At 37.4% G+C, this 22397-nt stretch overlaps 12 protein-coding genes and 1 non-coding gene across 13 annotated transcripts; 8 read left to right on the top strand and 5 right to left on the bottom strand.

The window, feature by feature from the left end:
• Nucleotides 1-105: 105 nt before the first annotated feature.
• Nucleotides 106-390, top strand: NCAS0E03630 (uncharacterized protein; the record flags this gene model as incomplete). The annotated part of the gene is made up of 1 exon (XM_003676742.1): nt 106-390. The coding sequence occupies one exon, from the start codon at nt 106-108 to the stop codon at nt 388-390; it is 285 nt and encodes a 94-aa protein (XP_003676790.1).
• Nucleotides 391-832: 442 nt separating this feature from the next.
• Nucleotides 833-1546, top strand: RPP1B (ribosomal protein P1 beta; the record flags this gene model as incomplete). The annotated part of the gene is made up of 2 exons (XM_003676741.1): nt 833-946; nt 1340-1546. The coding sequence occupies 2 exons, from the start codon at nt 833-835 to the stop codon at nt 1544-1546; spliced, it is 321 nt and encodes a 106-aa protein (XP_003676789.1).
• Nucleotides 1547-1843: 297 nt separating this feature from the next.
• Nucleotides 1844-3427, top strand: AIT1 (Ait1p; the record flags this gene model as incomplete). Its single annotated transcript, XM_003676740.1, has 1 exon — nt 1844-3427. One exon carries the CDS (start codon nt 1844-1846, stop codon nt 3425-3427), a length of 1584 nt encoding a protein of 527 aa, XP_003676788.1.
• A 190-nt stretch (nt 3428-3617) lies between these two features.
• VCX1 (Vcx1p) lies at nt 3618-4877 on the top strand (the record flags this gene model as incomplete). The annotated part of the gene is made up of 1 exon (XM_003676739.1): nt 3618-4877. One exon carries the CDS (start codon nt 3618-3620, stop codon nt 4875-4877), a length of 1260 nt encoding a protein of 419 aa, XP_003676787.1.
• Nucleotides 4878-5409: 532 nt separating this feature from the next.
• NCAS0E03590 (cyclin family protein) lies at nt 5410-6228 on the top strand (the record flags this gene model as incomplete). Its single annotated transcript, XM_003676738.1, has 1 exon — nt 5410-6228. One exon carries the CDS (start codon nt 5410-5412, stop codon nt 6226-6228), a length of 819 nt encoding a protein of 272 aa, XP_003676786.1.
• Nucleotides 6229-6556: 328 nt separating this feature from the next.
• NCAS0E03580 (uncharacterized protein) lies at nt 6557-8362 on the bottom strand (the record flags this gene model as incomplete). Its single annotated transcript, XM_003676737.1, has 1 exon — nt 6557-8362. One exon carries the CDS (start codon nt 8360-8362, stop codon nt 6557-6559), a length of 1806 nt encoding a protein of 601 aa, XP_003676785.1.
• Nucleotides 8363-9331: 969 nt separating this feature from the next.
• On the bottom strand, nt 9332-10147 carry GET2 (GET complex subunit GET2; the record flags this gene model as incomplete). The annotated part of the gene is made up of 1 exon (XM_003676736.1): nt 9332-10147. One exon carries the CDS (start codon nt 10145-10147, stop codon nt 9332-9334), a length of 816 nt encoding a protein of 271 aa, XP_003676784.1.
• A 203-nt stretch (nt 10148-10350) lies between these two features.
• Nucleotides 10351-10863, top strand: NCAS0E03560 (uncharacterized protein; the record flags this gene model as incomplete). Its single annotated transcript, XM_003676735.1, has 1 exon — nt 10351-10863. One exon carries the CDS (start codon nt 10351-10353, stop codon nt 10861-10863), a length of 513 nt encoding a protein of 170 aa, XP_003676783.1.
• A 202-nt stretch (nt 10864-11065) lies between these two features.
• Nucleotides 11066-11139, bottom strand: NCAS0Etrna14I. The gene has a single exon. It is a non-coding gene; the product is annotated as a tRNA-Ile (tRNA).
• Nucleotides 11140-11923: 784 nt separating this feature from the next.
• On the top strand, nt 11924-13510 carry NCAS0E03550 (uncharacterized protein; the record flags this gene model as incomplete). Its single annotated transcript, XM_003676734.1, has 1 exon — nt 11924-13510. The coding sequence occupies one exon, from the start codon at nt 11924-11926 to the stop codon at nt 13508-13510; it is 1587 nt and encodes a 528-aa protein (XP_003676782.1).
• A 3605-nt stretch (nt 13511-17115) lies between these two features.
• Nucleotides 17116-17841, top strand: NCAS0E03540 (uncharacterized protein; the record flags this gene model as incomplete). Its single annotated transcript, XM_003676733.1, has 1 exon — nt 17116-17841. The coding sequence occupies one exon, from the start codon at nt 17116-17118 to the stop codon at nt 17839-17841; it is 726 nt and encodes a 241-aa protein (XP_003676781.1).
• A 202-nt stretch (nt 17842-18043) lies between these two features.
• GID12 (Gid12p) lies at nt 18044-20200 on the bottom strand (the record flags this gene model as incomplete). The annotated part of the gene is made up of 1 exon (XM_003676732.1): nt 18044-20200. The coding sequence occupies one exon, from the start codon at nt 20198-20200 to the stop codon at nt 18044-18046; it is 2157 nt and encodes a 718-aa protein (XP_003676780.1).
• A 240-nt stretch (nt 20201-20440) lies between these two features.
• DLD2 (D-lactate dehydrogenase) lies at nt 20441-22000 on the bottom strand (the record flags this gene model as incomplete). The annotated part of the gene is made up of 1 exon (XM_003676731.1): nt 20441-22000. The coding sequence occupies one exon, from the start codon at nt 21998-22000 to the stop codon at nt 20441-20443; it is 1560 nt and encodes a 519-aa protein (XP_003676779.1).
• Between the last annotated feature and the right edge of the window lie 397 nt (nt 22001-22397).

Genomic DNA, 22397 nt, shown 5'->3' with positions numbered 1-22397 from the left:
AAATTGCTATTTAACAAAAATGTTGCGTACTGGTAGATCTATTATTCGTTCTATCCCCTACAAGGAACAATAGCTCGAAAGACCCAAACCATTCCAGTACTAACCATGTTCCAACGTTCCAAACTAATTGTCCGTAAGATCAACTTACCAAGTAGTACCGTATCCAAGAGAATGTATCCAGGTAATCCAGGTGGTTCTTCCGGTTCAACCGGGACCCCAAGAGGGAGTGCTTCAGGGGACGCCTTCACCAAGAGAGAGCAAATGAATGAAGATTTTTTTGCTAGACAGCATGAAAAGGAGCAATTAATACGTTTGAGAGAGCAATTAAAGAGACAGCGTAAGGAGCTTAGCGACATGGAGTCCACCATTAACAACATGGAAAAGAAGTGAACCCATATTCATTTTACCACCAACAAATACATATTCCCTCTCCTTACGCACATCTGAATATCTCGGCATTATATATTATTTCTCTATATAAGTTTTATATATGTTTACATGATCTAAAATATTCTTCATTTATTAAATATGGTCCTTTTGTATCCCCGCAAGACAATAATGAAAATCAGTTGTGACACACCCAGACACTACAAAACAGTCACAGCTTTAGCACCCAACCACCACAGCCACAACTTCTTAAAAGCTTTCATTTTGAAATTACAAATTTCAGATTTCCCAGTTTGCGTCTCTCGCGTTGTTTCTAGTGCAACAATCAAGCTAGTAATCTATCTATACCATTCAATCTGTAATGGAATATATCAAATTGGTGCGTATAATTTGGTAATTGGCCTCAAATAAACCCTTAGCACCGCAAACATACAACTAATATAAAATGTCTGACGCTATCATCTCTTACGCTGCTTTCATCTTAGCTGATGCTGGTTTAGATATCACCAGTGAAAACTTATTGACTGTCACCAAGGCTGCTGGTGCCAACGTTGACAACGTATGATACAATTACAACCACGAAATTGGGAACTGAGGATGAGATAATGGAGAACCTAATGGCTTAACTACATGGAAATTGAAAAAGGAATCAAGAATCACTAAATGAATTTATGAATATATACCTCTATGACTTTCGAAAAACTACTGAACTCAAGATACTATGCAAAGTATTCCAATGATTGTATTCCTCCGTAATTGCACGAAGAACACCCTTTTGACTCCAAAAAAATATGACAAATTTAACATAATTGTGCTGACGTACCTCCTAATCTGTCAATCTCAATTCCTCTTCCTAATATTTTACTACATCAAATTGCAATTTACTAACAAGATATATGTCTACTATTTATTCTTTATTGAATGAATATCTATGATATTAATTTTTAAATAGGTCTGGGCTGATGTTTACGCTAAGGCTTTCGAAGGTAAGGATTTGAAAGAAATCTTATCCGGTTTCCACACTGCTGGTCCAGCTGCTGGTTCTGCCGCTGCTGCCGGTGGTGAAGCTGCTTCCGGTGACGCTGCTGCCGCTGAAGAAGAAGCTGAAGAAGAAGCTGAAGAATCCGACGATGAAATGGGTTTCGGTTTATTCGATTAAACAAACAAGTATTAAAATTTAAATAAAATCTTATCTTATCATAATTTTATATTGTTAATAAACATCATTTAAATAAAATAATAATAAAAACATTCCATTTTACTCTCTTCGTCTCTTTGACATTAGAAGTCTGTATTTTTGAACCCCGATTTTCCCTGTAAGGTTAATTTTTTCGTTCAAATCTCGAACTAAGGATGAACAAAAAAATTAATAACTATTGTGCAGTGCCATATCAAGTCAGGGACGTACAGAAACCATACCATTCTCGCTACCTATAACAGACTACATTTCAATAAGATGGTTCGAATAACACATTCGGCAAGCTATTTTATGCCGGTATTTTGCTCCAGTAATTCACAAATTATAATATTGGGATCCATAACAGTAATGCTACTATACACATTAGCATATCTAACGGGGCAATCCATACCTAATAGTTATGATGGGCCTGGAATGTTTAATCCGAATTCACAAGACTATTTTAGAACTATTTTGTTGGGCTTATGTTCACCATTTGTTTATTATTTCATTAGAGCTTTCATATTAAATGTGAATCAACGATATTTAGTGTTAAACCTAATATTGGATTACCCACTAAATGACTGGTTCATTTTTTGCATCCTGGTAACATTGGCATATCCACAAATTCAGGACTCAACGTCCAATATATCATCAATAAATCAAGCATATTGGCAAATAATCCCAAAGCAATCATATATATTTGGGATATCATGGTCATTGGGGGAATTTACCCTCTCCATCGTCGATAATTTATTTAAATTTAAAGAAGTAAAGAGAGATTCACTTTCTGCAAATGAAATGTCCCACAATAACAATAACATTAATACTAGTAGTAATAATAATAATAATAATAATAATAATATTCATCATCGTCCTCATCATCTCCCTAATAGGAAAAATATAACTTTATCAAAATGTGTGGACATACGGAAGCAAGCATCTAATATTTCAAACAATGTATATTCGTCCTCTCATGGGGAAGAACATCATCAAGCCAATGGATATGGTAGTATTAATGCTGAATCGTCCAATGTTGCTCCATCGTCATCTCTCTCTCATTCCACCTCCCAAAATGATTCGATTTTATTAATTAATGATACCGATAATTCTTTGAAGTTTGCATCAGGAAACGTGGAGGACCGTTTATTAGATACACAAGAACAACCAGGAGTAGATTATGGATTACATTCAGGTGAGCCTACATCGGGCACTATCCAAATAAGGTATTTTAATGAAATAGGCACATCGAGGACATTGCTCATTTATTTATTCCAATTGAGTGTTTGCATCCTAGGTAACACTTCATTACTCGTGGGTGAATGTTTGTTGATGTCAATCTATTTCATTTACATTCCAGGCAATGAAGATTTGTTTTCCAAAGTGATAAATTATTTTGGCTTGAAACCCATCTCTCATTTCCTGTTGATAATGGTTTTACCCTTCACAATAATAAATTTTGTGATGAATTTTGTCATTTTCTTTTGGAAGGATTTAGACGATTGGTTTGATACGAGAGGCACCGCCCAGGAAGAGAATGTCCACCCAGATGACGATATCAATAATCTTTTAAACAGTGAACCATGGTTACCATTGCATAACCATCAAGAGATACCACAATTGCATAATAATAATTACTACCCTGGTAGCAGTAACCCTTACGATATAGGGTTTAATGGTGTTTCTGATTATAATAGAGTTTATGAAATGCAAACGCCTGGTGGGAAGCTATTGCGTTGGGCCAAGAAGATTACACAAGTGTGGCAAATTGTATGTTCGAAGGATAAACCAGTTCTTACATTTATGTTTATCTGGGGTTTAATAGTGTATGGGACTGGGATTTACACTGTATTTTATATATAGTCTAAGTAAAACACAATAAATAATGACATTCTTTTTTTTTTACTAAGTGTGACAAAGGCGCGGCTTTTTATTGTTTTCATCTGGCATTCATTGCATTGGATGTTGAAAATTAACTCAGGATATCCAATGAAAGGGAACTTAAAATTCCAAATCTCTTCAAGAGAAACAAGTTCATAGACACTACCAAGAAATGGACTCTACTACACCCTTACTTACTGCGGACAATCATCGCAGAGCTGGAGGCCAATTGAGGGCCGATATCGATGCGGATGCCGATCAAACCACTTGGGAAACAGCCAAGATGGACTTACACTATGTTATTTATTCATCTCCTTTAAACATTCTATTATTGATTGTTCCCCTGGGGATTTTTTTTGGGTTCATGGAATTATCACACACATGGACTTTTGTTTTTAATTTCTTAGCTATCATTCCCTTAGCGGCCATTCTAGCCTATGCCACGGAGGAATTGGCGGACAAGGCTGGTAGTACCGTTGGTGGGTTGTTGAATGCTACATTTGGTAATGCTGTGGAGTTGATTGTTTCCATCATTGCCTTGAAAGAGGGTCAAGTTCGTATTGTTCAAGCTTCCATGCTGGGTAGTTTACTTTCTAATTTGTTGCTAGTGCTTGGGTTTTGTTTCATCTTTGGTGGGTACAATAGAGTGCAACAAAGATTTAATCAAACAGCTGCTCAAACAATGTCATCCTTATTGGCCATTTCATGTGCATCGCTTTTGATCCCTGCTGCATTTAGAGCCACTTTACCAAGTGGGAAATCTGCCAGTGGGATTGTGGATGAGAAGATTCTTGAATTATCCAGAGGTACATCCATTATCTTGTTGATTATCTATCTATTATTCTTGGTTTTCCAATTGGGATCACACCATGAATTATTTGAACAGCAAATGGAGGAGACTGACGAAATTATGAGTCAATATTCCAATAAACCTGCTCATACATTGAGTATCAGATCATCATTATGCTTCCTATTGAGTGCTACGGTTATCATTTCCCTATGTGCCGATTACTTGGTGGGGACTATTGATAACGTTGTGGAATCTACGGGTTTATCCAAGACATTTATTGGGTTGATTGTTATTCCTATTGTGGGTAATGCTGCAGAGCATGTTACCTCTGTGTTGGTGGCAATGAAGGACAAGATGGACCTAGCATTAAGTGTTGCCATTGGGTCCTCATTACAAATTTCATTATTCGTGACTCCTTTCATGGTTCTTGTGGGGTGGATGATTAACGTCCCCATGACTTTAAACTTCTCTACATTCGAGACCACGACGCTTTTTATCGCCGTGTTTCTATCAAACTACTTAATCCTTGACGGGGAGTCCAACTGGTTAGAGGGGGTTATGTCGCTGGCCATGTACCTATTGATTGCAATGGCATTTTTCTACTACCCCGACATCGAGACCTTTGGTAAGGTTCCTGCGTAGACAGAGACATGGCAGCCAGCCAGCCAGCCAAAAGTTCTCCAGATTATAGCCCCGTCGGCAGTATATATTATGTATGTGTACGTACGCTTGTGTGTAATAATACGGACACACATTGACTCCCTGTGAGGTTCCTTTGTGAGAAACCGGAGAACCGAGTTGCTTTCTCGAGAGAAGACTTTGACTCGGTTCTTTATATTCCGAAGTCATGGCTCAGAAACGGCCGCAGAAGCTGAAACAATGGCGGTGTCAGGGGAAGAAAACCCGCGTCTCGTCAGAAACGATGTTGTTTTGCTGCGGATATTTCTTTGTTGGAGAGGTAAATAGCCTTTTGTTTTGTTTTACTGGCTATACGTAGCGAACAAAATATTTTTCATTCTTCAATGCAAACCTTATTCTCTTAAGTGTAGCCGGTTCTTTGCATGATCACCATTATATAAATCATCGTCTGCACATTCCCCAACGACATCTCATAACTCTTGTCCAACAACCCATTACCAAACTCAACCGTCCTTTCGCTACACAACACAATACAATGTCGCGAACAAAACAGGGTCGTCTACTACGTCTCATTCAAACTCCCGTATCTCCAGAGATAGTCAAGTTTCTTGTGCAAAAACTGGCCTCGCAACTTGCAGAGACTGCACCAACAGCTCCATCATTGACGCAGTTCATCACCAATCTGATAAATGCGTCCAATGTGCCCATGACAACACTATTGGTCACAGCCACATACATCGACAGGTTTTTCCAACTCGTGCATTCTAAACAAACTATACCACATCATGTCTTTTTAGGATGTCTCATAATAGCAACGAAATTTGTCAATGACTACTCCATTAAAAACCTAAATTGGTCCCAATACACTGACTCTTTCATACCCATTCATCAAGTAAACCTCATAGAGAGACAAATACTCAATTTGTTCCAGTATAACCTGACTTTGGGTGAGGATGCAATCCTGCAATCCATGAACGGATTTAACACAAACAGCATACCATTAATCTCCAAGGAATTCGTCGCCATAGACATGGATTATCCTTCTGCATCTTCATTATCGTATCCCTCGCCCCCCATGTCACGGTCATCATCCATGGCGGAATCGCGCTCATATTCTAATACAACTGCATCTGTATCAATGGAGGATGAGGACGACTTTATACCCTTTTGTACAAAGACGTTTGCAAAGGTGAATAATCTAATACCCTCCCTGGATGAAAAGCAGCGTTTATTGCTTTCGTCAACTTCATCCTCCAATTCATTTTCAAGCTCATGCTCATACTCATACTCAAACTCAAACAGTAACGATAGCAATTACACTCTGTCAGGTTGGGTATCCTCATTCTTCCCTTAATAAATCCTCGCATATTTAGCTAAAAATCATTAATTCATAAATAGTCATCATAAATAAATAATAAACTTGCATTTTTAATTTAATTCATTTTCATTCCTGCTTTTGCACATATATATATATATAGATAAAACATTCTTTCAACTAACTATACAAATCATCCTCCTCGTCGTTCGCGCCAGTACCGAAATTAGCACCGCTTGAACCACCATTATCACCCGTACCCGCAGTGGCATTCGTATTAGCATTCTCATCGAACGCAAACCCACTGAAATGGCCTCTGGAGGCCTTCATTTGTTGCGAATAAGCTTCATAACGACGTAACTCCGCGTCAGAAACAGATTTCTTGGCAGTTTTCATTGCCTCGGCAAAAATGCTCTCTCGTTATAAATGGAACAGGATCCTCCTCGGGTTCCTCTTCAGCTTCTTGGCCCTCCATCTTGATATCACCTTCACTCTCTGCCTTGGCATCCTCTCTCTTGGTCCTCTCCACTTGAGCCTCGATGGATTCCTTAATGGCAAACTTGGCTGCTCTTTGTACAATATATGATAAATCAGCACCTGAGAACCCCTGTGAAGCCTTGGCAATCAAAGACAAGTCCAAACCGGGTTCCAAAGGTGTATTTCTCAATTGTGCATGCAAGATGGACAATCTGGCCACTTCATCGGGTAATGGAACGTAAATCAATTGGTCTAATCTCCCCGGTCTCAAGATAGCAGGATCAATTTGATCAGGTCTGTTTGTGGCACCTATGACAAAGACATTCTTCTTCGCATTCATACCATCCATTTCAGTCAATAATTGATTCACCACTCTATCTGAGGCACCACCTTCACCCATGGACCCACCTCTTGCTTTTGCAATGGAATCTAATTCATCCAAAAACACCACCGTAGGAGCTGCAGCTCTGGCCTTGTCAAATATATCACGAATATTGGATTCAGATTCACCGTACCACATACTTAATAATTCAGGACCCTTAACAGATATAAAATTAGCAGAGACTTCTGTGGCCACTGCCTTGGCTAAAAGAGTCTTACCTGTACCAGGTGGCCCATAAAACAGCACACCCTTAGAGGGAGCAAGACCAAACTTCGTATATTGATCGGGATGTAGCACAGGATATTCTACAGTTTCCTTTAGTTCTTGCTTAATCTCATCAAGACCACCGATATCTTCCCAAGTAACATTGACACTCTCTACCACAGTTTCACGTAATGCTGAAGGGTTGGAATTACCGAGAGCAAATTTGAAATTATCCATAGTGACACCTAATGAATCTAATACTTCTGCATCAATTTCATCTTCTTCTAAATCAATCAAATCCATCTTTTCTCTAATTTGTTGCATGGCTGCCTCAGAACATAATGACGCAACATCAGAACCAACATAACCATGAGTCTCATTGGCTAAATATTCTAAATCAACATCATCAGCCAATTTCATATTCTTTGTATGAATTCTCAAAATTTCAAGACGACCCACAGCATCAGGGATACCAATGTCCACTTCTCTATCAAATCTACCAAATCTTCTCAATGCTGGATCAATGGCATTTGGTCTATTCGTTGCTGCAATGACGACAACATTTGATCTTGATTTCATACCGTCCATTAAAGTCAACAATTGGGAAACAACTCTTCTCTCCACTTCACCATTGGTCTTATCTCTCTTGGGTGCAATGGAATCGATTTCATCAATAAAAATAATAGCAGGAGCATTTTTTTCAGCTTCTTCAAATGCCTTTCTTAAATTGGATTCTGATTCACCGGCCATCTTTGACATCACTTCCGGACCATTAATCAAAAAGAAAAAGGCACCAGTTTCATTAGCCACAGCTCTGGCCATCAAAGTCTTACCCGTACCAGGTGGACCATACATAAGAACACCTCTTGGTGGTTTAATACCAATGGCTTTGAACAATTGAGGGTGTCTCAGTGGTAACTCCACCATTTCTCTAATTTGGGCCATTTGTTTACGACAACCACCAATATCATCGTAACCAACATCATTCATACTATTTTCTTCATCTTCTCTATCGATAGGTTCACCTTCCCAGTGTATGACAGTATCTTGGGCAACAACACCGTATTCTTCTGGTTCCACATCAACCACTTTGAATTCCACCTGTCTCATCCCACCTCTAACAATGAAATGATCACCTTTCCTTACAGGTCTATAGGCTTCCACGAAATAAGGTTTTAAGAACACATCAAATAAATTCCCTGTGACACCTTCAATGGTATCAGCAATGGGTAAAACACTGATTCTTGTTGCATATTTAATATCGGGACATGGATGTAAAGTAACAATATCACCCAATCTGACGTTCAAATTATTTCTCACAATTCTGTTAATACGGCATGCACCTTCTTCCACATCATCATCTACAAGGACAACCAATACAGTATCCTTACGCTTTTTCCCCTTGATCAATACGGTATCACCCCTGAATAATTCAAGAGTATCGATAGTTGCGGAATTCAAAGCAATGATGGAATTGTCATCATTAGTGGCATCGTTCCACAATCAAATTGTTTGGCTTCTTCTTACGACGTAAGATGGCTGTAGCAGTGGCGTCTTCTGCCTCATTATGAGGGTCTGCACCTGAAGCGTCTAATAGAGGTCTATGGTGTTTCTTATCTGGTTCCGGATGTTTCATTGGATAGATTAATTAGTTAATTCCTGTAACTCTTTAATTTGTTTGTAAGAGTCTCTGTTCTTGCAGTTATTGAGTGAAAAGAAGACAGTGTTAAATTGAACTAAGACTCCCTTGTTCTATTTATCCTGATACAGCCTAATTATGGGGGAAAACTCCGTGCGACACGATCCCGACGCAATTATAAGGTATAATATTGGGTCGGGATAACATTAACACTATCAAATAACTATTATTGTCAAATACACAATAGTAGTTGCCATAAATGAGTAGCGAAATATACACCTTTACTTGTTTGAGAAGTTGAATATTCATATTGCAGTCATATCGATAAGACTAAAAGAGTTGTTCATTTATAATTATTTATAACTATCTAGAATAAAATAGAACACCGTCATGGTTTTGTCCCTAGGTTAAATGTCAAGTATGAAATCCTTTATAGGCAGTCAGACAAAATAAGAACAAAGGCCCATGGCTATAATGACAAAGCAAATGTCAGTAATGAACATGGATAAAACATCCCAGTACTGCAGTGCCAGGACCACTTTTCCCGTCAAATCTGGAATTGGTACGATTCCCTCCGGGATTAATGACACTAGTTTAACTATCTTGCTATTTTGATGCATCGTGTTCACTTTATTGGCCTTCTCAATGGATTGTAATTTTTGATAGTAGATAGACGTTGCAATTATTTCAAATGATGTGAATATCATAAAGAAATTGGATGGTGTGGTGAAGAACGAGATTGGTGCTGAAGAATAAGCACTCTTGGTCAAAAAGTAAATGTAAGGTAATAGAACTAACCATTTGATCAGAATGGTGAAAGCCTTTAACCTGTTCACTAGGTAGTCATGATAGGCTAACATTTCTTGGTCCACAAGATTAACTGGTTGAACAGGTGTGGCACCTGTTGAATTATCATTCATTCCCTCTTTTAAAGACCCCAACAAGGAGAACAAGTCAGGTGTAGATTGATCTTGGTTCTGCATATCAGCTAGTTTCTTAAGTAATTCTACTTGTGGATCAGCATTGGCATCCTTATTTGTTGTTGGTATTGAAGCTTCCCTAGGAGCTCCAACAGTTTCTAATACTGGGGAGGTTATCTTCTGTTTTGGTGTATCTAATGGTGATTCTGTACTTAAATGACTTTCTGCCTGACCTGTAATTTTGTTCAATCTGGAAGTAGCTCCACCTTGAGCAAATTTCTTTTGTCTTCTTTCCCTCAAGATCCTACGTTTCTCAGATTCAGATAATTCACTCATTGGATTATGATTTCGACGATCCCTTTCTGTGAAGTGTGTTCCAACGGTTTGTTTGCTGTCTTCATTTTGATTTTGTCAAGTTTTTCATCGTTTGAAATTGAAATATTTTAGACTAAAGAAATTTCATTCAAGATCACAATAAAAGTTAAATACATCAGGTACTCAAGAGAAAAGCTTAATCTCATAGTGAAAAGAAACATTTGATGGTACCATGCAATGAATCTAATGTTGATGTTAAAGGTAGTCTAAATGAAAATACAGGAAACCACAGTTCTGCAAAATTGAATAGATGTCGGTTGTGTAAAAAGAAAACACATCCTTCCAACATGTGTTCTGGAATATGGCGCACATATATTCTGACAAATGATGCAAGAAAACGGTTGTTACCCTTACATAAAGTTTTCTGCTTCAAGTGTGGCCGTAAGGGTCATTTTGGTGATGATTGTAACGATAGGAAAGTATCAAAGATCCCGAAGTTTGAAGAAAGTGCATTTTCCGGTAACAATCTTTGTGATATTCTAAAGAAAGAGTACTTTGATCTATTGGAACTCCAAGAAAGAGATCGTTTATTAGAGAGCGTAACAGACATAGGTAAAAATAATTTATCGTATAAGAAACTACTGAACGACAGAATATCTAAAAGACACAGGGAAAGTAGCAAAACAAGAAGAAGAAAAGTATCTAATTTTTATCGGCCAACTTACCAAAATAAATGAAACTGCAACTTCGCTGAAGAAGACGTTATATCATCGCTCCTTCAATTAATGTAAAATTATTTGATAAAAATTATCCCCCATTTTCTATAAGTAAAGTAAGTTGAAAGAGCTTTTCTTAGCATAGACTTACTGAAATGGTATATGTTGGTAAAGGGTCTAAATTACCATTGGGCTCAAGATTAAGTGTCAAAAATCTAAAAAATGATCTCTAGCGGGATCGAACCGCTGATCCCGGCGTTATTAGCACCGTGCCTTAACCAACTGGGCCAAGAGATCTGTTTTTCTTGAAAATTTGTTATAGAAACTTTTCTATCTTAAGATGAATTCATCTCGTGGGTAGACTCACTACCAAATATAATCAAAACCTAGCAATATGAAACGACGTGTATTCTTTAGTCTCAAAATATCATGGGTCGCATGCATAAAGAATTAACCTAACAATCAAAAAGAATAGAAAAAAATGATGGCCAGGATGAGAAAGAAGAACGTCTTCCTGTTGGAAACTGGGATGATCAACCAGTGACACGGTTTAATAAATGAATGGTATCTATTCAGTATCTGTGGTTAGCGGTCTCGTGAAGAATTTACCAAAGTTCGGTTCTATATTTTCTATTGATAGAAGCCTCACTTAAGATCTACCACCCTATGAGTCAGTGAAGAAAAATTCATAGTTGATGGCCAATATAGCAGTTACTCTTTAAAGACTGGTGACTTTCAGAGTTGGCCTATTATCTTTTTCGGATATTCTGTTCCTGCCATTTTTCTCTCGAAAACGAGCGATTTTATCGATCGTTTTATAGATCTGCATGAAAAATACCTTTCTTGCCTTCAAAAGGATTTGCATTGTTGTGAGTCTTCTTCATTTGCCTGACCAGGGGTTGAAAGTATGCCCAGTTCCCCCAGCTTTTACAACAATGGTTTTTCGCTACAAAGTAACCCAAATGATTTACTATATATTAGGGAGACGTGCTGACAAAGATAACAGGCTCTCTTCTAATTTCATGCCTATCTCAACATGTTTCAAAAGTTCAACAGCTTCGGACTAGAAATTTATTAAACAATGCTATTTTGCAAATATACACTCTATGTTGTGGGTGCGCTCTATTCGTTGGCACAAGTTGCCCACGGTATTGAAATTACAAGAGACGTGGTATTTAATATCCCACTAATTGAGACGGACGTAATAGTCGACACCGGATTTGGTGTCTCGTTTATGAGTAAAGGGAGTGTACCAATTTCAATGGATGGTGATATAACTAACAACGGTGTCTTTTGCCTTGGTTTAACCAAATTTGGTACCATTTCCTCTGATAGCATTACAAACAACGGTCAGATGTTTCTACAAACTGAGGATTTTGCGGGCTCAAAAGGTTTCCAGGCCACAAACTTATTGAATAATGGGTTTCTATCTTTTACACGTAATAGTTTTGGTAGTATCTCGATTACTGGAAGCTTTATCAACAAAGGTGTGATTTATATTAATTATCCTGGTGGCTCTGTTGTGCTTGAAGGACCTACAGGTGGGATTGTTAATGATGGTGTCATAGAAGTTGAGGCGGGAGATATACAATATAACATAACATTTTCGAACATTGTTGGAACAGGTTGTATAAATCTCCAAAACCCCCTTCCGCCAATATTCGATCTCTCTAAACCATTTAACCAAACAATATACGCTGCAGAAAATGATTGGCTATTATTTACAGGACCGCAACTTGCAGAATCTATTCCGGTGGTGAGACTTCCCCCGGACACTACTTTTACTTTACTAGTGGGGCCACCAATTCGCCAAGGACTATCATATAATTATAGTACTGTCACCGGTATGCTAAATATAACTATTCATTCAGGGTCTTTTATTTTTGATGTAGGTCCCAACTTGAATGAAAGCCTGTTTGTGGCCTCGGTATGCAATAATGTTGGAGATGGAACCCTCTGTCTACAGATGCAATCTAATTCTAATGCAGAAATGCCATCCAATTGCCAATCAGGTGTTGACGCATACAAGGTAGCTACTAACCTTTGCCCTACTAAGCCGGCTCTTCCTGCACCTTTAACCATCAAAGCTTCATACGAGGGCAATACTATAACCAAGATAGTGTCCTATGAGACAACCTTGGATACTGATGGGCTGCCAAATACTGTTACTACAACGGAATATTTTATCCCATCGTTCAGTCTACCATCTCCATATACTACTACTATAACCAACGGCTTCCTGACACAAACAGAAGTAGTGAGCTATTTTACTACAACGGGGTATCTTCCACATTTAACTGAATTGACAAACCTTCCATTCCCAGGGACAACAACTTCGACAATCAGTGTTCCATTTTCGATACCACATCCGTATACTAGCACGTTTACTGATCTTAACATGACAGTGTCGGAAATTATTTCGTATTATTCCACAACGGGTAGTGACGGTAAACCTGCCACAGGGACCACAACTAGTACCCTTACTGCAACAAGCTATATAACTACAACAACAACAGATTATCCAATGGGCACGACACATATTACCAAGGATTACACATCAGAAGGTACGTGGTCCAGTTCAGTGACCTATTCTACTGCAGTGGAGACGTACATTATCAAAATATTGTCCACGGGGACAGGAATTGAAACTTTATCTACAATTTATTAAATAGTATGTAAGCCAACGTAGTAACTCTTTTTTTAATAAATATTATTTTCAAAAATATTCGGTACCGTAGCAAATATACGAAAACGTTTCCATGGTATCAAACCAAAATTTCATGTTAGACACCTACGCGGATAAAATACAGATTTAAACAAATGACACCAGATGGGGATTATATGTATTATTCTCTTTCCAGATGGCAGTACCTATTTGGAATTTGCCACCCCAATGGCTATCGAAAACGATTTGAAACAAGCATACAAGACGTTATATGATGAGAAGGATCCATAAACAGCTTTAACTGCACAATAAAGTTCTATCGCAGTCATCACAAAATTTCACGGCTCTCATATACAAGACTGCATCCTTAGAGAAGTTATATTTTGGGTTCGCTGATTGGCATAGTGATGAAACGTTGCAGAATGCACTAGATTTACTGAATAAGGTTTTGGATGTTGCACAAGAGAGAGGTGACTGATCAAAGATTGCATTAATCCATTACAGTATATTTATTTATTTTTTTAGTTCGAAGGAGTTCCAGAGGGCTAAAGAGAATATTCGACTTTGCATGACTGGGGGTATAATGACCCTACTTTACTCATGTGGGAGACAAAACTTGAAACAAAACTGAAAAAAATGGCTAAGAAGGGTTTCACCACGACGACTTCGAGCACAACTAAGATAGAACCAACAAGAACAACAAATATTCCTTCACCCAAGCCTGCTGATATACGACAGCCGTTAGCAGCGGAAACACTACAACCTAAGTTTAGAAGTGATTGATATTAATTATCATATCAAATGGACCCTGTAAATGTAATTTTACGTTTTCTCTAAGAAACCAGAATTGACATTCACCAAACTGGAAACTCTCCAATGGAAGAAGCTAGAATAAAAATCAGGTCAGATGGAAACAGCTACTAAGAGTTCTGTGAAATCTACAAATGATGAAACTAGCACTGATTTTACATTACATTACCCGTCATCATCAAAAAACACATAATGTGTTACACATTGACTGGTCAAAGTTTGATGTTGATGAAGAGGATGAAGATCAGAAGGGTTCGGCAGATGAGTTCTTTCAAAAACTATATGCTGGTGCGGATCCAGATACAAGACGTGCAATGTTGAAGTCATTTATTGAAAGTAATGGAACTACACTAAATACTAATTGGGAAAGATGTGTCAAAAGGTCAAGTGGAACCTGCTCCGCCGGAAGGTTTTGAACTACAGTTTTGGTAATTTTGTTTCTTAAGAATATCTCGTCGTTATATTTTTGCCTAGTTTATAGAATATATTATATTAATCTATGAAAGTTCTTTTAGATTTGATTTATTTTCCATGGAAGAACATGCCTGTTTTGATTATTTATCAAAAAAATGCCAGTGTGTTTGCCAAATTGATGATTCTCCTGCATAATGTTTTGCATGCGGACACATATCGTGTATCGTATACTTTGAATGAAGCTAAGTTTGTTGTTTATGCACTGTCAACAGGCAGTGTGGTTCCCATTTCGAACAGAAATTTATTTGTCCCAATTCTAATAAGGCACCAAGTTAAAACAGGTCGATTTCGATGCTCCTGTCAACTGGACAATGAATTGATGATGAACTATAGTGGCTGCGGTGTGTTCAGCATTGTCATCTCTATGTGCCTTAACCTTCACAGATGATACTTTCGGTATGAGCGGGTTCTTTTCGATTCATCAGTGTCTAATATACACCTAATCCTGGAATAATTTGCTTCAAGCATCGTAATATTTTGTGTGGATAAAGGGAATGTATACTTTTGATACAATATTTTTTGGGAACAACAAGCACTGATGAAACTTTTGTTCATCTAACACTGTTGAAATTAGCAGTCAGTAACTGCTTGTCTGGACTTCTTATTATGTAAGAGTACGATAAAAAAAAATAGACTATCGTTTTGTATTTGGACACTTGGTTTAGAGAATCACCATGTACCTAATTAGGTAACAATGGAAGGAAGTGTGAAACTCTATGATACCACCGGATCGGGATCACCTTATTTTCCTCTTGTGGAATTCATCACCTCAGATCTTGTATTAGACTCTGCACAGGTAAACACCGATTAAACCTTACCATGTTGGAAACTGGGATGGTCAATTAGTGATAAAGTTTATGAGTGAATGGTATCTATTCAGTTGTTGGAACGCGACTGATCTCCTTTCCCATTTATGAGGGATGAATAGAATATAGATAATATAGAACTAAATAATTGTTTCGAGAGCGTCTTCTCTCATATATAAAATTCCCATAGCATATTGCATTTTACGAAACGACAGCGTGTCAGTCTATTAATACTCTCAACACTTCCTGTAGGGAAAAAGTTAACCGAAAATATTAGTGTGTTCAAAGACACATTGTTAAAGTTATTTAATATATAAACAACTCCAACTGAGTAACTAGGTCAAATTAGATATACGTTCAGGAATACTATATAAGCTTGGTTCTATTTATGGTAATTACCTAAAGGGTTCCAACTGATACCAACTTCCTCATGATAAGTTGAATGGTAAGTCGACGACGACAACGCTCGATGGGTTGGATCAAGATTCTTCAATGACACGGTTACCCTGAGTGTTGGGGTAACTATCCGCGTCTAACCCTGAGTGACTGCTCAGGTCTACTCTTAGTATTTCAGCTAATACTATCAATCCATCCTATAGGTCTCATGGACTACTATTAGGTATGGTTGAGCTCATCGAAATCTACCTAACACACATTTAAACAATTAACACTTCGTTGATTGGCACCATAACGATAGGTAACTAAATTAAACCAAGCTTTAGAAATAGAAGCTGATTCTTAATTTCAAAATTTTATTTACTTTTTATTTCTAAGTAAAAAGTTTTTAATTGAAAATTAAAACCCAGAATTCTTAAATACTTACAAAATTAAATAAATATTAGCTTCTTGTTAGCGTTATTACACAGTATCCATAACCGTTTGTTATAAGTCTTTTAATACGGGTAACCGTTGGTTGGCCACCTTCGGAGGGACACGATCCGATCGATCACCGGACGTGTCAGACCACTTAGTATGCAAGTAGGGGGTTGCATTGTATTGGACACTCTGTCATATGCTAACGTATATAAGCTACCATGTTGAGACGTCTTTGACTGCTCGACCCTTTGGGTATTTATTATTATATTATATATTACTTACGTAATAAACCAAGAATACTTTGAATTAAAGAATTACTCTTAACACTTCTTATCTGTAGGATATTCGGTTCCAGCAAGTTTTCTCATTTTAAATAAAGATGACTCTTTTATACTTATTTTTTGGAAACATTCTTAGTAGCTCACAAGGTAAAGGGGGGCCAACTTAATCAAAAACACTTGCAACCACAAATTAAATTTTATAACGACCTTTCAAAAAGGTAAACCAACTCCGCTTCCTTTTTCGACACAAGGGCGGCTAAAGGTCACTCCGAATGGTGTCACAAAAATCACTGTTCGAAAGTATAAAAGCACACACCATCACCTTCCTTTACTCTTCTTAGTATCCCACTCTTAAATTAGAAATTAAGTACAAACACATAGATACATAAATATAACCAACACAGAACATTCAAGCTTAGAAATGCTATTCAGAACCTCAACATTTGCTATTTTTTTTCTTTTGACAGCAACCATCACCAGCCTGGTTGGTTCAATCTGGAGAAGTGATTTCGACAGGGTTTCCGGTAAGCTAATGGAGATGTATGAAGCCAATACCTGTGCGAGGTTCCTTCAGGGGGGATATTCTACCGACTCCCTTGTAGATGCCCAGTCCTCCTTCAATAGCCTCAACCAGCAATTGAGAGATGTGAAGGAAAAGTACAGCAAACAGCCTGCATACCTTGAGGTCCTGTCCATGGTCTTAAAAATAAAGGTAAAGGCGTTCGAGGGTATTTCCCCTTTGAGAAGATCTGCCGCCGTCGACATGAAGTTGCTATCAAGGGCCCTTTCTTTTGCATTGGAATTTAACCCGGACAGTGATGCTGATGATGGTTACAGCTTCAAAATAAGGAACCAAGGTGTCAAGAATGATGGGCCTGCCGATATCCAGGTAGCCCACACCTTAGCGTCATTGACCGAGAACAACTTTCAGGCAGCTGATAATGATCCTGTGAGTCGTTTTGAGGGTCACAAAAAACTATACCAGGAGGGCGCAAAGACATTTGAGTTTATGGCCCTCATATTTGGTGCTTGTATTGGTCTCCCAGGCATAATGTGCCAACTTTTTATGATCTTTGGTGTTGGTCAACTGGTCAGATTTTTTATTCACCTGATTAAGTTTTCGTTTGATTTGGAGATTCACCCTTAATCCATCCTGGAGGCTGGAGTTTCTGTGTATTTTTTCAGGTGTTTTATTAACAGACCATGTAAAATTTATTTACTTAACTGTAATAAATGTAATATATCATCACATTGTATTAATGTTACTCAATTGTATGTATGTTTTACTATCTATATTGTCAAAAACCGTCTCTTTTAATAGTCAAGAATGTGTGAGTAAACTCACAAAATCATAAGCATAATCTTTTCTCAATTTCATCGTCAGAAAATGATCCTTTTCTTTTATTCTGCAAAGAATCTTTTTCGGATAATTGATAATCAATTATCTGTAGTTTATCGATGTGTAAGTTTTGTTTCTTGACTAATAACCTATCACAGACTTTAATTGTTCCTATTCTCTTCCCTAAACCAAATGATCCCTTCAGTACAATAATATCATTAGTAATAGTCGTGATAACAAGTGTGAATATGAGTATGTAATCATTTGCTAATAAATTCTGTTGAAAATAACTAACCAACACTAGACCATCATTAATAAACCCAATTTTATACAGTGCAATTTTGACAGAGCGATAATTGTTATCCTTCCCAACTAAATGCTTTTTATCGTTAAAGTCATGTCTGTCTAAGAGCAAAACCCCACCACTTGTTATAACCATGCATAAAGTGTCAGAAATAATGAATAGTTTTTGAAATACTTTTAGATTCATAATAGCCCTTTTAAATGAAAGAGTATCAATATTAGTGGTCAATAAATCGGGGGGATGTATTGTGCTTAATTTGGTGTCTTCACCAGAGTAATTGAACCTAGATACTGGAGCATCTGAAAACTTTGGTCTAAACATAGACAGTTTTTGATAATGATCTATGCTTATAAGTTCCAATTCTTCGTAGTTGTCAGTCAAGAAAGTTGTTGTGGGGTGAATTCTACTTAAATAACTTCTTTTTTCCAACGTATTTTTAAGAGTCTCTTCCCTCCTGTGAGCAATCTTGAAGTCTACTGTGAAAACATTTTTTCGGATGTCTCTTAGAAAAGTGGCATAATTCCAATCGTCTAGAGTGGTTGAGCTGAGGGTATCAAAATTAAAGTTTCTAGCTCTTCTCACCAATCGCCTCCTTCGACTCAAAGGCCTAGGATCCATTTCCAGTGTATCAGCTGTCATGCTGCTAAAATCTAAAGTGTCAAGATCAACATCAATAGAATTAAGCAAATCATTACCACCACGAGAGAAAAAACGATATAAATCATCCTCCATACTCCCTAGTTTTTCTTTCCATACAATAGCTGTCTTTGCGGAAAGAGTTCCTCTTCCACCCAAAAAAACTGAAAAGAGCATTTGCTGATGATTCTGCTCATCCTCAAATGAAGCCAGAATCCAATCATGGAAGGAATCATGACCAAACTGATTTGCTAACCTATCCCATTGAATAATTTCAATGGGTTCTTCCTCTTTTGTTGAAGACCTTAAATGCTCTTTTATTGCCCTTATTCTTTCCAGAAATTGCACGTACGAAGTCGGCAGTATTATTCTTCTCAGTGTAATAGATGACCTAGGTGAAACGGAAAAGAAGCTTAGTCTATCCAATGGGTTGATTTGAAAGGAAGAAATATTCTGTTCCAAGAAAATATGAATGGAGGTATAATATATAACTCGGCAGCCTGGAGTATTTTTCCATCTCTGAAGAGGCAAGGTCCCCTTGGATATTGTTTCTGGAACACGTATTTTATTTGGTTCCGAATAGTTCCAAGATAATAAAAAACTGCATATATGGGTTGAGGGAGATCGTTCAGTATAATCAATGGCATTGAAAAATAGCGCTTCTTCATTTCGATATGATGCCTCATCCCTTTCATCCATGTCGGTAAATTTCCCAATTTCTTGGAAAGGTTGACTATTCTGCACTTGAATATAATCATCTGGTAGGTTAAGGATAAAAATAGAAACTTCCCCCGGGGAAGTGACCGAATACAGTAGTTTGTTCTTGAATTGTAAATCGAAAATCATATAGTCGGGACGTGGATCTTCTTCATGAATATAGGGGATACAAGCTAAGACAAACTTAGGTTCTAAAGTGATTTCATTTTCAATTTTATATTGATAATCTTGTATCACATCAATATATCCATCTGATTTTCCAATGAGCATATAATCAGAACAGTCTACGGTAGAAGTCCTATCTTGTAAATGTTCGGGGGTAATAGGCCTATTTCTTGGTCTTAGGTAACAAAATGTTTTGACTGTTGTATTATTATCTTCAGTATTTGCATAATGATTCACTTTTCTGATTGTCAATGCATTATTTTCTAATTGAAACAGTTTATAACCTGCTTGAACTCCCTTTTTCTGATATGAGGTGGTAACGGCAAATGTTATTTTTTCTGACATTGGCTTGGACAGAATGGTTCATGGTTGTTATACCTGGTAGTGTTGAGAGGTGAATGAGTCTAATCTCACTTCAATGTAATTTGAGTGGAATATTTCAAATGATGAAGCCAGGTTAGATTCTTCAATGTTTAACGACCTTTTTTTAAAGGGAGTTTATTTTCGCGCACAAGTGACAGCAATTTCTTCTCCAACTGAAAATAAAACCAACAGACAAATGTTTATAATTTATAGTTTACATCTTTATACACACTTATACGGGTTTAAAATCCCATTGGGATCAAACTCCCTCTTTATATCTTTCATTATTTGAATTTCGTTATCATTTTTAGAATATTTGATATAATTTTTTTTCTGGAAGCCTAGACCATGCTCTGCACTAATGGATCCGTTTTTTGAAGAAACAAATTCATAGATAAACGGTTCCAGGACCTTTTCAACCTCTTTGTTATATTCTCTCACTGCAATATTAAGATGCAAATTCCCATCACCAATGTGACCAAACCCAACGGCAGCAATGACTGGCTTCGAAGACTCTGTTTCACTCATCAAATTAAACTTCTTTAGTCTTTCATTTGTGGCTTCCACCAAAGAATATAAGTCAGGTAAGGGTAACGAAACATCATACTTATAAACACCCCCATTCATCTGAGTAGATTCTGGAATCATTTCCCTCCAATTCCATAAATTAGTTAGCTCGGTCTCATCCTGAGCGATGGTCCCATCGACAATTAACTCACTTTCCATAACTTTCTCTAAAAAGCTTTCCAACTTGTTGTCATCATGTTCCTTGTTAGAGCCTGAGGTTTCAATTAATACGTAAAATGATGGTTCATTACCCTCTTGATCACTTTCGAGGGGGAAGGGTAAGTCAGGTAAGTACTTCTCAGTCAGTTTTTCTGCTGTACTATCCATAAATTCAAAAGCAGACAATATTTCATTCAATTCGCCCTTGGCTCTTTTGAATACTTCTAGTACGTTGGAAAAACTGTCTACAGCCAAGAATGCCACATTATTTGCCTTTGGTTTGGGTGCAGTCAAAATAGAAACACCAGTAACTATACCCAAGGTACCTTCCGAACCAATAAATAATTGCTTCCAATCGTACCCAGTGTTATCTTTTCTCAGGGACTTCATGCTATTTAGTATCTGACCATTCGGTAACACGACTTCCAAACCTAACACAGATCCATGGAGGGAGCCATATTTAATAAACCTTAATCCACCAGCATTTGTAGCCACGACACCACCCATTTGACAAGACCCCTTAGCTCCCAAATCCAACGGAATAACATGTCCCTTATCAGAAACATAATCCATGGCATTTTGTAATATTACACCAGCATCACATTTTAGGACACCGGTAAGTTCATCGAAAGACCTGATATTGTTCATATTTGACAATGACAGAATAATTTCATCAAAAACCGGGACTGACCCACCAACTAGTCCCGTATTACCACCTTGTGGAACCATGGCTAACTGTACCTTATTACAATAGGCCAAAATTTGAGACACTTGTGTTGTAGTCTTTGGTTTCAAAACTAAAGAAGATTGACCTTTATATTTCTTCATCCAATCCTCATTGTAGATTATCAATGGATTATCTGGGGTAGCATGCAAGATCTGATCCTTGGAAAGAATAGAATTGAAGTGACTAATGTCATCTTCGTTCAATCGTTTAAATTTGGTATCCCTTTGCACTTGAGGATATCGTTCGCTTGTATACGAAAGTGAACGATAATAGAAATTCGACTTCTTGAGTGAATTATACCTTATTGACACTATTGCCTTCTTAAACATCTCACCTTTGTTTTATTGTATTCCCAGGACCGAGTTGACTTTTGAGCTCTAAACTTTTCAACCACGATATAACTGAGCTGGAGTCATATTTGACTCCTTTGTCCGCTTACTCCGGAAGATTATTAGTGGAAGTGTCACACTCAGGAAACGAGACTTGTTAATAACCACAATAAAAAATATGCAATTACTTTTCAGCAGCCATCTTCATATTGTACTTATTCACCCAATTTAGATAGAAAAATGAAGAGAATTTGACTAGAAGGGCGCTTGTCATTAATTCATGACGTTAGGGGTACCTTACATAAAGCTCGCACTATAAAACAAACCACTATACAAATGAAAAATCCTGGAGATGGTAACTTTTTGTAAAAACTTATCTAAGTAGCAATAATAGCCC

The sequence above is a fragment of the Naumovozyma castellii genome, chromosome 5, assembly GCF_000237345.1.
Source record: "Naumovozyma castellii chromosome 5, complete genome".
NCBI classification, from domain to species: Eukaryota; Fungi; Ascomycota; class Saccharomycetes; order Saccharomycetales; family Saccharomycetaceae; genus Naumovozyma; species Naumovozyma castellii.
The sequence above is the reverse complement of the archived record's forward strand: the minus strand, read 5'-3'. Positions and strand labels throughout refer to the sequence as shown.